Source organism: Moschus berezovskii, chromosome 9, assembly GCF_049115385.1.
Source record: "Moschus berezovskii isolate FMDL1 chromosome 9, NW_MosBer_1.0, whole genome shotgun sequence".
In the NCBI taxonomy this organism is placed as follows: Eukaryota; Metazoa; Chordata; class Mammalia; order Artiodactyla; family Moschidae; genus Moschus; species Moschus berezovskii.
In genome coordinates this window covers 43,250,050-43,265,813 of record NC_142468.1, presented here as the reverse complement: position 1 = coordinate 43,265,813, position 15,764 = coordinate 43,250,050, and the positions used below count along the sequence as shown (strand labels likewise).

General features: G+C 36.6%; 1 protein-coding gene across 1 annotated transcript in view; it reads left to right on the top strand.

Moving 5' to 3' along the window:
- Window positions 1–15,764, top strand: part of FAM227B (family with sequence similarity 227 member B) — a 244,952-nt gene that overhangs the window by 24,204 nt on the left and 204,984 nt on the right. Inside the window, exons 6-9 of the mRNA XM_088839595.1 lie at window positions 151–186; window positions 627–731; window positions 6,635–6,733; window positions 15,199–15,300. Coding sequence (XP_088695721.1) covers window positions 151–186; window positions 627–731; window positions 6,635–6,733; window positions 15,199–15,300 — 342 coding nt within the window. The remainder of the gene's footprint in view (window positions 1–150; window positions 187–626; window positions 732–6,634; window positions 6,734–15,198; window positions 15,301–15,764) is intronic.

Genomic DNA, 15,764 nt, shown 5'->3' with positions numbered 1-15,764 from the left:
GGCAAGGAGTATTTTTGTATGCTCAGCATCTTATATAGCAACAGCATTCTCTGTCTCAATAAGACACACACACACATACTTAGTAGAGTTACAAAGTCTAAAAATTCTTAAATTTAGAATTTTAAAGATTTTATGTTAAATTTTTTCCAGCTTTCAGATGAAATGGAGACAAAGAAGGATATAGAGGTATTTAAATTTTCTGTTTTTATGAGATTATATATCAAAAATATTATGTGAAATAAAAGAATGTTTAAAGTAATATAGCAATAAATATAGATAATGGTCCCAGGAGAGAGAGTTGGAAAAAATATAGAAGCTATATTTTTCTTACTCATCAATTTCTTTATGTGTAGCCTATCTAAAATTTATTGTAATTTAAGTTAAAATTAGTTCTGAAATAATTGCTTTTACTTTTAAATTTGGCATATGAATATGCCAGGGCTCTTAATATCATAGAAACAGATAATATGAAGATTTTTCTTAGGTGGGATAAAATATATTTACTTATTTTTAGTTAAAGTTTGTAATATGATTGCTAATGAATGCTAGTAGAATTTTTACCTGTCTTCTGTAGTTATATGAAAAGAATTAAGTAATTCCTGTTCTGTGATTTTTCTTCTTTCTAGGGTTGTGCCTTCCCAGGATTCAGAACAAATGAGCTTACTCAGCTACCTAGACATCTGAATGCTGAACGAATTTATCTTTTTATTTTAAAGGCCCATAACTTTGATGTATGTAAATATTTTATTTCTATTATATGATAAATTTTGAGAATATGATTTAATGAATTAGGCCTTTATTTAAAGCTATGACAGATTAGGTATTAAGGAAGATTTAATTCTTTCAGGCATTAAGTCTAGCAGGAAAGACCAGTGATATTTTTAACACCTTGATCACCAAAAGAGAATATATTTGATTCTGTGTTACTGCCTCAGGAGTCGAGGTTGTTAGTGTGCATTGGTTTGGCACATGACTGTAACAGGTGTTTCCCCCTCTTCCCGCTCTATCAGTTCAGGATATATTAGCCTGCTCATTTTCATGTCAAGATAATTTAGGACAACCCTTCCCCACAGCCCCACCTTTTGAACCTTCAAGTTTCTGAGGAATTTTTAAGAAATATCTCTACAGAAATACCAATAGCCAGTTTATTGAAAAACTGCACACAGGAAGGTAAATAGATCATTGGCCATTGAATGCCAGGTATAGGATGAGGTTTGAGTGGTTTCTGGTATTGAGTTCCCTCTCACTTAAATATTAAGTGATCAACTAAAAAGGTTTCTGTTTCCTGGGGACTTGGACAACACTCCTTGTATCTCCAGGCAGACTCTGAGATGGACTTGGCTCTTAGTAGACCCTCTTCTTGGAGCTTCCCAGGCAGTGCTTGTGGTAAAGAACCCGACCTGCCAATGCAGGAGAGGTAAGAGACTTGGGGTTCAATTCTTGGGTTGGGAAGATCCCCTGAAGATGGGCTACTCCAGTATTTTTGCCTGGATAATCCTATGGATAGAGGAGCCTGGCCGGCTACAGTCCACGGGTCACAAAGAGTTGGACACAACTGAAGCGACTTAGCATGCATGCACACAGACCCTCTTCCTGTCCTTCACCACTAGCCTTCCTGTGGCTCTTTATTTCTCAACACAAAATCAATCTTCTCTCATACTATAGTCCCCTATAGATGATCAGAAGGAGCACAGTCAACCATTAAACTTGGATAAATCAGTGTCAGCCATTATTTTTTACCCATTCCTCACTCTTCAAGATGAGAGTGTATCATTTTAGTGTTTCATCCTCAAGAAAAAATATTCCAAGAAATAATCTGATTAACCTGATTTTGGCCTCCTGTTTTCCCCTCCATTAGGGAACCACAGAACTCAATTGAAAACTCCACCTAAAATGATTTAATAATGACACGTTTTCTTAATTTCTATGCTAATACGGATGCTTCTCAAATCTCTTTGATATTTTATGGGATATTGATGAGAGGGAAGGCTTAGTTTGCCCTCATGATACAATCATCTGATTTCAATTTTTAAGAGAAAAACTATAGGTGGTATGATTATGCCTGGATCATGAACATGTTTGTTACTTTGACTATTTTCCAGTTTCCTCAGGGAAAAGGTTTTATTATAAAGAAATTAATATAAATTATTGTTAAAATAATCTTAGAAATGTTCTAGACATTCTATGATCTTTAATTTTAGCATTTTGTATTCTAAAATGGGTGGCTCAGCTGGTAAAGAATCTGCCTGCAGTGCCAGAGACCTGGGTTTGATCCCTGGGTTGGGAAGATCCCCTGGAGAAGGGAAAGGCTACCCACTCCAGTATTCTGGCCTAGAGAATTCCATGGAAATGGGACTACATTTTTAACCGTGGATGCATGTACATCTAACATAGATCACAAGTCAGTCACATAAGCAAGACATAGAAGTACAGCTGTGAGGAATATTTTGTATACTTGGAGGATGCCAGCATTTTTGAAAGAAGTGGGAAAGAGAGGAGTGTAAGCAGATAGGGTTTTGGGGTAAGAAGTGCACAGGATATGACAAGCAGCTAGGTTTAGGATATTTTGAGTTTATGTACCAACAGTATGGGCTTCCCTGATGGTTCAGTGGTAAAGAATCCACCTGCCAATGCAGGAGATGCGGGTACGATCCCTGAGTTGGGAAGATCCCCTGGAGTAGGAAGTGGCAACCCATTCCAGTATTCTTGCCTGGAGAATGCCAAGGACAGTGAAGCCTGGCAGGTTACAGTCCATGCGGTCACAAAGAGCCAGACATGACTTAGCAACTATCAATAACAACAAGCAATGGTATATCTAAACATAGATAAGCAGTGTTCTATTTGTTAATACACCTACCTGATTTGAAAAAAGAATTTTAATGGGCCTGTTGTCTTCGTTCAATTGCTGTGACCTCAACTCTTTGCAACCCCATGGACTGCAGCACGCCAAGCTTCCCTGTTCTGCACCGTCTCCCGGAGTTTGCTCAAATTCATGTCCTTTGAGTTGATGATGCTATCTAGCCATCTCATCCTCTGACACTCCATTCTCCTTTTGCCTTCAATCTTTCCCAACGTAAGAGTATTTTCCAATGAGTTGGCTCTTTGCATCAGGTGGCTGAAGTGTTCAGCAACAGTCCTTCTAATGAACATTCAAAGTTGATTTCCTTTAGGATTGACTAGTTTGATCTCCATCTTGTCCAAAGGACCCTCAAGAATATTTTCCATCTCCGCAATTTGAAAGCATCAATTCTTCAGCACTCAACCTTCTTTATAGTACAGCTCTCACATCTGTATGTGACTACTGGAAAAACCATAGCTTTGACTATATATGGACCTTTGTAAGCAAAGTTATGTCTTTATTTTTATTACTCTTATGTTTGTCATAGCTTTTCTTCCAAGAGCAAACGTCTTTTAATTTCATGGCTGTAGTCACTGTCTGAAGTGATTTTTGAACCCCAAGAAAATTTGTCAGTGCTTCCACTTTTTCCCCTTCTATTTGTCATGAAGTGATGGGACCAGATGCCATGATCTTAGTTTTTTGAATGTTGACTTTTAAACCAGCTTTTCCACTCTCCTCTTTCACCCTATCAAGAGACTCTTTAGATCCTCTTTACTTTCTGCCATTAGACCAATATCATCTGCATATCTGAGGTTCTTAATATATCTCCTGGCAGTCTTGATTCCAGCTTGTGATTCATCCGGCCTGCCTTTTTGCATGATATACCTGCATATAAGTTAAACAGAGTGACAATATACAGCCTTGTACTCCTTTACCAAGTTTTAACCAGTGAGTTGTTCCATGTGCGGGTCTAGTTGTTGCTTCTTGAGCTGCATACAGGTTTTTCAGGAGACAGGTAAGATGGTCTGGTATTCCCCTCTTTAAGAATTTTCCATAGTTTTTTTGTAATCCACACAGTCAAAGGTTCTGAGAGAACATGGTCCCCTGGAGGAGGTAATGAGAAACCCCACCAGTATTCTTGCTGTGAGAACCCTATGAACAGTATGAGAAGGCAATTGGCTTGCTACACATGTGCAATGCAATGGCATTCAAATAGATGATGAAATTAAAGCAAAGAAAAAATAAGTGTAGGAAAATAATATCAGAATAAATGTTATTTCATAGAAATGCTTATTGTAACTTCCCAAGAGTCTGAACTTTATGAATTTAACCTTGGAAAGAGAACGTTAAAGGGTTACTGCTACATGCTTGAAGGCGAGGCAGTCCGTGAAATTGACTGGATTCACGTTACCCTGTCCAAATAACATTCTTGCACATACAGTTAAAGATTAAGTTTCTTGATAAAGTATAAATTATCCCCTGTACCATCCAGAACAGAACCTTGACTACAGATGATGCTCAGTAAAAATTTTATTGAATTGGGTGAAAAGAGGCCTATATTATGAGAAAGCTGAGCCACAAACATACAGATATACACAAAATGTCTTAGGGGACATTAGAAGTAGTTTTATCCAACCTATTAAAAGAGTCAGTAATAGGAGAAAAAGTTCCAAGTCAGATAATGTATAGGCTTCAAGGTATGTTAACATTTATATGAATCAAAGTATCACAAAAGGTAAAAGTTAATGGAAGAAAGTACCATTTAACTTTTTAAGCTGGGTTTGGATTTTTTGGGCTGATTTCTATTGTTTGTTGTTTTGAATAAATACTGATAATAATTTAAAGAATTTGGAATTTTCCTGAAAGTTAGTGTCACTAAGCATAACCAAAGCTTACAACAGAAGCAATCATGTAGTTAGTTTACACTAAAAAGCATGCTTGCTTGAAATTCGGAAGTATTTCGATAAAAGTTCAGATTTTTCTCTTGTATTTTAACTTACTACTTTTTTCTTTATGTTTTTTGTAATTAAGGAGTACTAAATAAGTTGAAGCTGTTACCAATGTACTCTATAAAGTGGCCTCTGAAAAAGAAGTGCCCCTACAGAATACATGATAAAACATCTCCTTGGTATAAAAGTTTGCAGGTTTCCCTGCTGACTCAGGGGTAAAGAATCCTCCTACCAATACAGGAGATGCAGGTTCAATCCCTTGATGAGGAAGATCCCCTGGAGAAGGAAATGGCAACCCACTCCAGTCTTCTTCTTGCCTGGGAAATTCCATGGACAGAGGAGCCTGGCCAGCTATATTCTGTTGGGTCACAGAGTTGGAAAGGACTGAACTGACTGAGCACACATAAAAGTTTGTACAATATCCTTTTCGTAGACTTGTACCTGAGGAAGAGAAGTTCCTACTCATGGATTTCATTGAAAGAAATCTTGAACTGTACTGAATCTGGCATTTAAAAACTTTTAGTGAATAAGATAAAATGATCCAGTGAATGTACCTTTTTAAACTAAGACTTAGTCTCTAGTAGTCATGGTAAATTAACTTCATGTACCCATTTTGATGAATTGCTGAGAAAGAATACTATGTTTAGTTAGACTTATGATGGGGCCCATTGGGTTAGAATCCCATGATTGTTGATATCTGTCTTTATCATAAAAGGGAAACTGTAGCATGTGTCCTGGATTTTTCCTAGTCCTGGTTTTGCCTACACTGCCATTTCAATAACTGCTAACCAAATGTGATTACTGAGCATATTAAACATGCCTGTTGTAACTCAGTTGAATTTTTTTATTGAAAAATAGTTTAACAGTGTTGTGTCGGTTTCTGGGGTACAGCAACGTGATTCAGTTATACTGTGTATATAATATATATACTTTTAAGGTTTTTTTTCCATTATAGGTTATTATAAGGTATTTCCACTATAGGTTATTACAAGGTATTGAATATAGTTTCCGAGTTGACTCACTGGAAAAGAGTCTGATGCTAGGAGGGATTGGGGGTGGGAGGAGACGGGGATGACAGAGAATGAGATGGCTGGATGGCATCACCGACTAAACAGACATGAGTTTGAGTGAACTCCGGGAGTTGGTGATGGACAGGGAGGCCTGGCGTGCTGTGATTCATGGGGTCGCAAAGAGTTGGACACGACTGAGTGACTGAACTGATCTGATGCTATACAGTGGGACTTTCTTACTTATTTATTTTATATTTAGTAGTGTGTATCTGTTAATCCCAAACTTATGATTTATCCCTCTCCACTACTTTCCCTTTTGATAACCTTAAGTTTATTTCTTATGCCTGTGATTAGCTGAATTTTAAAATTTATTTACTTTAATTATATATAAATTTTAAAATTACTTGATTCAATTATTGAATAACTTTATATTAGAGTTAAAAAATAATAACCATATATTTTATAAAATCTAATTATGATCTAGTATTTTTGAAGAAAATACAGTGTTCAAATTGAGATGTGCTGTAAATATAAAATATATACTATATTTTAAGGACCTAGTACCCAAAGGAATGTAAAATATTTCATTAATAATTTTATAACATTTATTATAATACTAATATTTTAAATATATTTGGTTAAATGTCACTAAAACTTCACCTTTTTACTTTGTTAAAATGTCTACTAGAAAACTTAATATATATATGGCTCACATTAAACTTCTATTGAGCAGTGGTAGTCTATAACTGTTAAATACATACTCTTTATAAAGCCTATTTATATTAACGTGTCTTATAATACATATTAATTTGATCATATGTATCTTTTTTCCATAGGGAAAAGTTTTTAAAATCTGGAGGACTCATTTTCTCTCAGATGCTTCTATTGCTCTTTTGCATGATTGCTTTTGGTGGTGGTTTCTCCATAAATTTAAGGTAAAAATGTTATTTTTTAAACTTCTTTTAAAAAAGTTGATTTGCAGTATAATTTTTCTTTAGAGGTAACACTGGTATTTTTTAATGTTCTTCTGATCCTGTCACAAAGCTTGTTTTTTTAGTATTCTGCATATATTATAAGTCATGTTTGAAATCTAGAGTTCTTTTAGAAGAGTTAAAACATTAATGTGGATTTCAAAGATCCAGAGTCTGTATTAGTCAGAAAAAGATTAGTTAAATCAAACACTGTAGTAAATAATAAAGTTGTAGCTTTACTCAATAGTATAATGCACTGATGAACACTAAAGAGAAAATCCACTGCAAATCAGTGACATTGAAAGAGGTTTCATTTAGAAAACACAATATATCAGATGGAGAGAGGGTCCTCTCTTGATTCAGAAAGATGAAAACTCTGCTTAGGATTAAAAAGAGAAAGACATGGGTATCTGGGAAGCAATAAGAAAATGGAAATAAGCAGTATGCGAGTTTTATGTCAGAGAATATGTGAGCCTGGAGAAAGTGGTGAATACCAATGGCTGCTGTGTGGCCTCTGGATCTAGAAGAATGAAAAGCAGAGTAATGCTGGGGATCACAGTCCAAGCATTAAGAAGGTGTGCTGCCCCATCCGGGAAGTCTGATATTAGGCTCAGTTCTTCACCTCCCCAGTTCAAATTGCCCAAAGAAAACTGCTTATGGATTCTTTCATACAATGAAGGAATGAGTTCTATTGCTTTTTCATAAAACTATTTGAATAGAGCATTATGTTCCTTGTGGCTCAACTGTTAAAGAATCCGCCAGCAATGTGGGAGACCTGGTTCGATCCCTGGGATGAGAAGATGCCCTGGAAAAGGGAAAGACTACCTACTCCAGTATGCTGGCCTAGAGAATTCCATGGACCATATAGTCCATGTGGTTGCAAAGAGTTGGATACCAACTGAGCGACTTTTACTTCATCATCATTTCCAATGTGTTAGAATAATTAATGTAATTCAAGGTAAGAGTATCTGTCCTATATTTCTGATATCATTAGGAGTTGAATGAGGAATAGGAAGTGGTGTATCAGTTCTACAAAGGTAATTATGTAGGGAAACATAAAATCAGACTTTCATTACCTTAAATTTCTTTTACCAGATCTGGATTCCAAATTTAAATTTTTCCATGATAACAGAGAGAAAGCATTACTTTCCCACTTAAATCTGTTCAGTTCAGTTCAGTTGCTCAGTCATGTCTGACTCTTTGCGACCCTATGAATCACAGCACGCCAGGCCTCCCTGTCCATCACCAACTCCCGGAGTTCACTCAAACTCATGTCCATCTAGTCGGTGATGCCATCCAGCCATCTCATTCTCTGTCGTCCCCGTCTCCTCCCACCCCCAATCCCTCCTAGCATCAGACTCTTTTCCAGTGAGTCAACTCGTCACATGAGGTGGCCAAAGTATTGGAGTTTCAACTTTAGCATCAGTCCTTCCAATGAATACCCAGGATTGATCTCCTTTAGAATGGACTGGTTGGACCTCCTTGCAGTCCAAGGGACTCTCAAGAGTCTTCTCCAGCACCACAGTTAGGATTGTATATATAACAAGTTTTTGAAGGAAACATAATCTAGCAATGTTTCTAGTAACTGGTTTGTCAAGCTACATTATTTGGAACAAACAGATCTGACACAAAAATGTTAACAACCCACTGCATTTATAGGGGTATCTGTGGAATAACGAGGAATTAGAAGTCATTTTGTCTTTAAGCAAACTATTCTGTCTAAACTACTGGCTTCCTGAAATTATAGTAATTATTTTAAAATCTTACAATTTAATAACATTTCCAATATCATTAAGATCTCTGATATGTTTTGAGGAACATTATATGATTGATCTGGGTGAGTGTTCTGCTACTGTTCTAAGGGAACTGAAGGGGTATCCAAGTCATATTGAAGCAACATTTCCATGATTTAACCAGAACATCGCCTCTTTCATCTGTTCTGTTCATTACATTTCACCTATGATTTTATTTCTAAGAGGGTTCTTTTGTTAAATATATGAAGCCGGTGAACTAGATTAATAGCGTGGCCTCTTGGGTTCCTAAATACATCAAATAAATGTGGTGAGTGCTCATACATTTTTACCAGCAGTGTGTGGGAATATTTGTACTGTTAGGTAAGGTCCACTTTATAGGCGTGCTGTGGTTCATGGGGTCGCAAAGAGTTGGACATGACTGAGCGACTGAACTAAACTGAACTGATAAATAATAAATAGTACTGACTTTATAACTAGAATAACCTCCCTCTGAGCCACTAGTACAATTTAATTACCAACAGCACAATATGAAATAATATATAATCATACTGTAGAATATAGCATGATTCAGTATGCTGACTCTGAAACTTATTTCAGTAATTGTTAGGTGACTAATATAGAAGCAAATTTCTATTATTACCTGAGACTTAGTGGGAGATTGATCTGGTAGAAAAAGTGCTGGGATTGAATCCAAGAAACAGTGACAGACTTTATTTTTTTGGGCTCCAAAATCACTGCAGGTGGTGACTGCAGCCATGAAATTAAAAGACGCTTACTCCTTGGAAGACAAGTTATGACCAACCTAGACAGCATATTAAAAAGCAGAGACATTACTTTGCCAACAAAGGTCCATCTAGTCAAAGCTATGGTTTTTCCAGTAGTCATGTATGGCTGTGAGAGTTGTACTGTAAAGAAAGCTGAGCATCAAAGAATTGATACTTTTCAACTGTGGTGTTGGAGAAGACTCTTGAGAGTCCCTTGGACTGCAAGGAGATCCAGCCAGTCCATCCTAAAGGAAATCAGCCCTGAATATTCATTGGAAGGACTGATGTTGCAGCTGAAACTCCAGTACTTTGGCCACCTGATGCAAAGAACTGACTCATTTGAAAAGTCCCTGTTGCTGGGAATGATTGAAGGCAGGAAGAGAAGGGGATGACAGAGGATGAGACAGTTGGATGGCATCACTGACTCAATGGACTTGAGTTTGAATAAACTCTGGGAATTGGTGATATACAGGAAAGCCTGGTGTGCTGAAGTTCATGGGGTCACAAAGAGTCAGACATGACTGAGTGACCGAACTGAGCTGAACTGAACTTAATCCAAGAAGTTAAAATTTTAAATCTGGTTTTCCCAGTAGAAGGGTGACATTTCAATACTTTGGCCGCCTGATGTGAAGAACTGACTCATTTGAAAAGACCCTGATGCTGGGAAAGATTGAAGGTGGGAGGAAAAGGGAACAACAGAGCTTGAGATGGTTGGATGGCATCACCGACTCAATGGACATGAGTTTGGATAAACTCCGAGAGTTGGTGATGGACAAGGAGGCCTGGCGAGCTGTAGTCCATGGGGATGCAAAGAGTCAGACATGACTGAGTGACTAAACTGAACTGAACTGAGGGTAAAACTTTGGGTTAGTCAAAAAATTGCTCTGAGCTTCAATTATCTCATCTTTAAAACAAACAAAAACATTTTAAAAACTCTCTCTTTTGGCCTAAAAGTAACATAAATAAGGTCCCTAGTAAACTGTGAAATACTATATAAGTGTAATATGGATTCAGTGCAATAGAATTAAGATCTGGCTTTCAGAAACAAGTTTGAAAGTGTTAATCACTCAGTCGGGTCCAACTCTTTGTGACCCCATGAACTGTAGCCTGCCAGACTCCTCTGTCCGTGGAATTCTCCAGGCAAGAACGCTGGAGTGGATAGTCATTCCCTTCTCCAGATCTTCCCAACCCAGGGATCAAACTCAGGTCTTCCACACTGCAGGCAGATTCTTTACCATCTGAGCCACCAGGGAAGCCCCCAAAACAAGTTTGCTGTTGCTGCTGCTAAGTCGCTTCCGTCGTGTCCGACTCTGCGTGACCCCATAGACGGCAGCCGACCAGGCTCCGCCGTCCCTGGGATTCTCCAGGTAAGAACACTGGAGTGGGTTGCCATTTCCTTCTCCAATGTGTGAAAGTGAAAAGTGAAAGTGAAGTCACTCAGTCATATCCGAATAGTAACCGACCCCTTATCCATTAGTAAATGATGTAACTAAATAGTTACTTGCTTCTTTCATAAAAACTTTAAAAAGTACTTATTGTATCTGTTTATTGGGAGTTAGAAAATGCATTTAAAGTTGTTTGTTTACATAGAAGTTGTTTAAATGGTATATAGGGTATATGATAAGTGTTCAGTGGATACCTCTATCATTATTATTATTTATTATTATATTCATAGTGAAAATACAGTGTTCCAAAAATTGCTGACCAATGTATAGGCTAATGATAAACGTTTCCCTAATGATGTTTAACTAGAAGAATTCCAGTAATGATATACCCTTAAAGGTTTCAGAATTGTCCATGGGACTTTGGCTCTCAAAATGATTCAGAAGCCTGGAAAGTGTATCACTTCTACCCATAAAATATCAAAGATAAGCCATATGTAACCCACAAAAATAACAACATTTTTGACTTATCCTACAGAGTAAATCTGAAAGCAAAGAATGTTACCAGGGAAGAGTAACTGTATAATGAGGGCTTCCCTGGTGGCTCAGATAGTAAAGAATCTGCCTGCAATGCAGGAGACCCAGGTTCAATCCCTAGGTCCAGAAGATCCCCCAGAGAAGGGAATGGCTACCCATTCCAGTATTCTTGCCTGGGGAATCCATGGACAGAGGAACCTGGCAGGTTACAGTCCATGGGGCTGCAAGGAGTTGGACACGACTGAGTGACTAACATAAACACAAAGTCGTCAATTCATCACTATGACATAACAATGAAATATTTATATACCTAATTAAAATGCTTTGAAGCACATTTAATTAAAAATTTAATACTTAAAGGAGAAAGACAAATCTATAAATATAGTTAGATATTTCAGCACCTCAGTCTCAGTAATTGGTAGAATGTACTGGTGGCTCAGAGGTTAATGCGTCTGCCTCCAATGCGGGAGACCGGGGTTCGGTCCCTGGGTCGGGAAGATCCCCTGGAGAAGGAAACGGTAACCCACTTCAGTATTCTTGCCTTGAGAATCCCATGGACGGAGAAGCCTGGTTAGGCTACAGTCCACGGGGTCGCAAAGAGTCGGACACGACTGAGCGATGGAACGGAACAGAAATCAGTTAATGATATAGAATGATGTAGATGATTTGAACAACACTTTGTTAACCAACTTTATGTATCTAATTGATATTTAAGCATTCCTGTTAATGACAGTAGAATATACATTTTTCTCATGTACATATTAAATCTTTACCAGCTATATTCTGGGCTAGGAAAACATTCTAATAAAATTAAAAGAATTCAAGTCATGTTTTTAGACCAAAATGGAATTATATTGTAAATGGGTAACATAAAGCTATCTGGAAAATCCTCAAATATTTGGCAACTAACATACTTCTCAGGAACTATGGGTCAAACCAGAAATCAATAGGGAAATTTAAAAGTATTTTGAGCTTATTGAAAATGAAAATGCAGATTAAATTTGTGAGATGTACCTCAAGCAGTATTTGGAAATTTAAAGCATTAAGAGACCTATATTTGAAATGCGGAACGTTCTCAAAAACCATGACCCCAGCTTCTAGTGTAGGAAACTAGAAAAAGAAATGAAAACCCAAAGTATGCAGAAGAAAGGAAATAATAAAGACCAGTTGCTGTCGTTTCTTAGTCACTCAGTCTTGTCTGACACTTTTGCAATCCCATGGACTGTAACCCACCAGGATCCTCTACACATGGGATTTTCCAAGCAAGATTACTAGAGTGAGTTGCCATTAATGTATAAGAGTTCCCAAACAACCAATAACTCAAAGAATAAATCACAGGATAAATTAGAAAATAGCTTGAGACAAATGAAAACAAAAACAGAACATACCAAAACTCACAGGGGAAAACCAAAGCAGTGCTAAAAGAGAAATTTATCATTTTAAACAAATCAATAAACAATATATCAACAACCTAAATTTACCTAGTGAGGACCTAGAAAAAGAATGACAAACTGAACCCTTAGCTAATGGAAGGAATGAATAGATTAGAGTGGAGATAAATAAAATAGAGAATTGAAAAATAGTAGAGAAAAGCAATAAAATCAAAAGTTATTCCTTGAGATCAATAAAATTGAAAAACCTCTAGCAAGAGTAAGGGAGAAGGAAATGGCAACCCACTCCAGTATTCTTGCCTAGAGAATCCTGTGGACAGAGGAGCCGGGTGGTCTGCTGTCCACAGGGTCGCACAGAGTCGGACACAACTGAAGCAACTTAGCAGCAGCAGCAGCACAAGTAAGAGGACTCAAAGTCAAATGAAAGTAGGAACTTTACTATCAGCAAAGAAATAAGAAGGATTAAGAGGACTGTGAACAAACATATAATAACAAATTGGATAGCCTGTATAAAATGGACAAATTCCTAGAAATATATAATTTTCCAAGGCTGGATAATGAAGAAATAGACAATCTGAATAGATCTATAACTACTAGGGAGATTAAATCAGTACTCAGAAACCTCCCAACAAAGAAAGTCCTGGACCAAATTACTTCACTGATGAATTCTGCCAATATTTAAAGAAGAATTAACACCAGTCCTCCTCAAACTCTTCTAAAAAACTGAAGAGGAGGGAATACTCCTAGCTCATTTTGTGAGACCAGTATTGCCGTGATACCATAGCTAAAGATACTACCAAAAAAAAAAAAAACTGTACAGATCAATATCCTCTTTGATGGATATTGATACAAAAGCCTTCAACAAAATACTTGGAAACTGAATTCAGCAGTATATTAAAAGGGTTATACAGCCTGACCAATGAGCTTTATTCCTGGAATGCAAGAATGATTTAACATATGTTAAATAGCTAGATCTAATGAGCATATCAGTAACTTGAATGTCTATTACCTGTAGGATGACTTTTCAAACATACCAAAACATGTATAAAAACTCACCATACTATTTTGCTACTCAGTCTCCTGTGAAAGTATATTTGGTGTGTACATTACACTGAATTGTATTAATCAAAGACATGTTCTGAAACTTTCTGTCTAGGTATTTCTTCATACATGATTGTAGGTTGTGTAGCTGAAATATGGCAACTTTGTTCACTAGTAAATTATATATAATCTCATTTAATTCTCATACAACCCTAAATCTTAGAACCACTTCCCATTATATAAATGATCCAGAATTTTTAGCTATTAACATTATCTTTATTGTTTCTGCTACTATCTCCATCCGTAAACTTATTACAGGAGCATGAGAGCTGTATTGGGAGTTAGGAGACCTGGCTTCTAGTCTGGCTTTCAGTTACTTAACTGTGTATCAGTTCAGTTGCTCAGTCATGTCCAACTCTTTGCAATCCAATAGACTGCACATGACAGGCTTCCCTGTCCATCAACAGCTCCCGGAGTTTGCTCAAACTCATGTCCATTGAGTCAGTGATGCCATCCAGCCATCTCATCCTCTGTTGTCCTCTTCTCCTCTTGCCTTCAATCTTTCCCAGCATCAGGGTCTTTTCCAATGAGTAAATTCTTCGCATCAGGTTGCCAAATATTTGAGCATCAGCATCAATCATACTTAACTGTGTGTAACCTTAAATAATGCTCTTAAGCTTTCTGGACAGTAGTGCAATCATTAAATTAGAGAGGTTTAACCTAGGTGATAGCTAACTTCCATTTTAGTTCTAAGATACTATACATTTATGAATCCCAGCTCATATGATTTGCTGATTTGATAGAAAATTACCACTGAATTTAATCATTTTTGGTGTTTATTACCAAAACCTATTAATGCCAGCTTGTGCTTCTACTGTTGATATCATAAATTAATTTGGGCTCTTAATTCATCTCTTCATTGCTTAATAGAGCAAGAATTCAAGGTGTTACCTTAAGACTTTACTATAATGTTAGCAGTATTATTATCTATAGATTTCTTCTTCTATGACATTCTGCTTTGTTTTTATTTTACCATGTCACAATTTTACTAGTTCTGGTTATGGCTGTCTCATTCCAGTAATTAATTTTATACTGAGTTACTTATTATGAAAGATTTGGAATGGCTATAGAATAATAGAAGGTAACTATGTCACTGACAGCCTTGTGCATGACAACCACTATTCAAGAACCTTCATTAATTCATCAGACATTGGTGTGCTTTCTGTGTGCCAGGCACTGTACTGAGGGCTTTAAATACAAAGTCAAACAAACTGTGATCCTTATCCCAGCTGAATTTTAGGAAACTACTTTAAGGCATGTATATATTACCTACATTTGCAGACGAGGAAACTAGGACTTGCCCAGGATAGTGCAGCTAATGAATAATGGAACCAGCATTTAAATTCAGGTCTGCATGATGCCAAAAACCCATGCTCATTCCATCATAGCAACTGATCTGCCATTTGAGAATAGATAGGATTACTGACATTATGTAAAAAAATTCTAATTTTAAATTGCAATATCAATTGTTTTAATTCCATACCTGTTTTATTTTTTAAGCCTGACAGAGAAAGTCAAGATTGCTTGTTTGATAGAATTTCAGAAAGTTATGTGTCACTTTTCATAAGCATACCTCTAAGCCGAAAGGATACATTCTTTCAGGTAAATACAGAAGTTAACTGGTTATACAAATTATATTTATAGCAAATGAACTATAAAAAGTTATTTTATTTAAACACATATGAGAACGTATTTTATTACTTTGAAAGCAAAATTGCCTCAGGTAGAGTAAAAAATCTAATATTTTAAATTATGCCCCCACCCCAGAATATTGTATTCTGCTGAAAGCCTTACAGAATCTGTTTGTTTGCATACTGAAAAATATTGACTTATCCTATGCATATTCTTGATTTTTTAATCTACAAAATTATTTTCCTTTTACTTTATATATTTTGGTCTAACAGGACTTAACCTCTTGTGTTATGCATAAGTACAACACTAAGCACCTGTTAACAGTAAAGAACAATGAACAAATTTGTGAAGCAAATGTTTGTTTTACTATGTTAAAATAATTTGTGTTCTTGATTTATGTGAAATGAAGATGCATGGAATATCATTGAGTATTT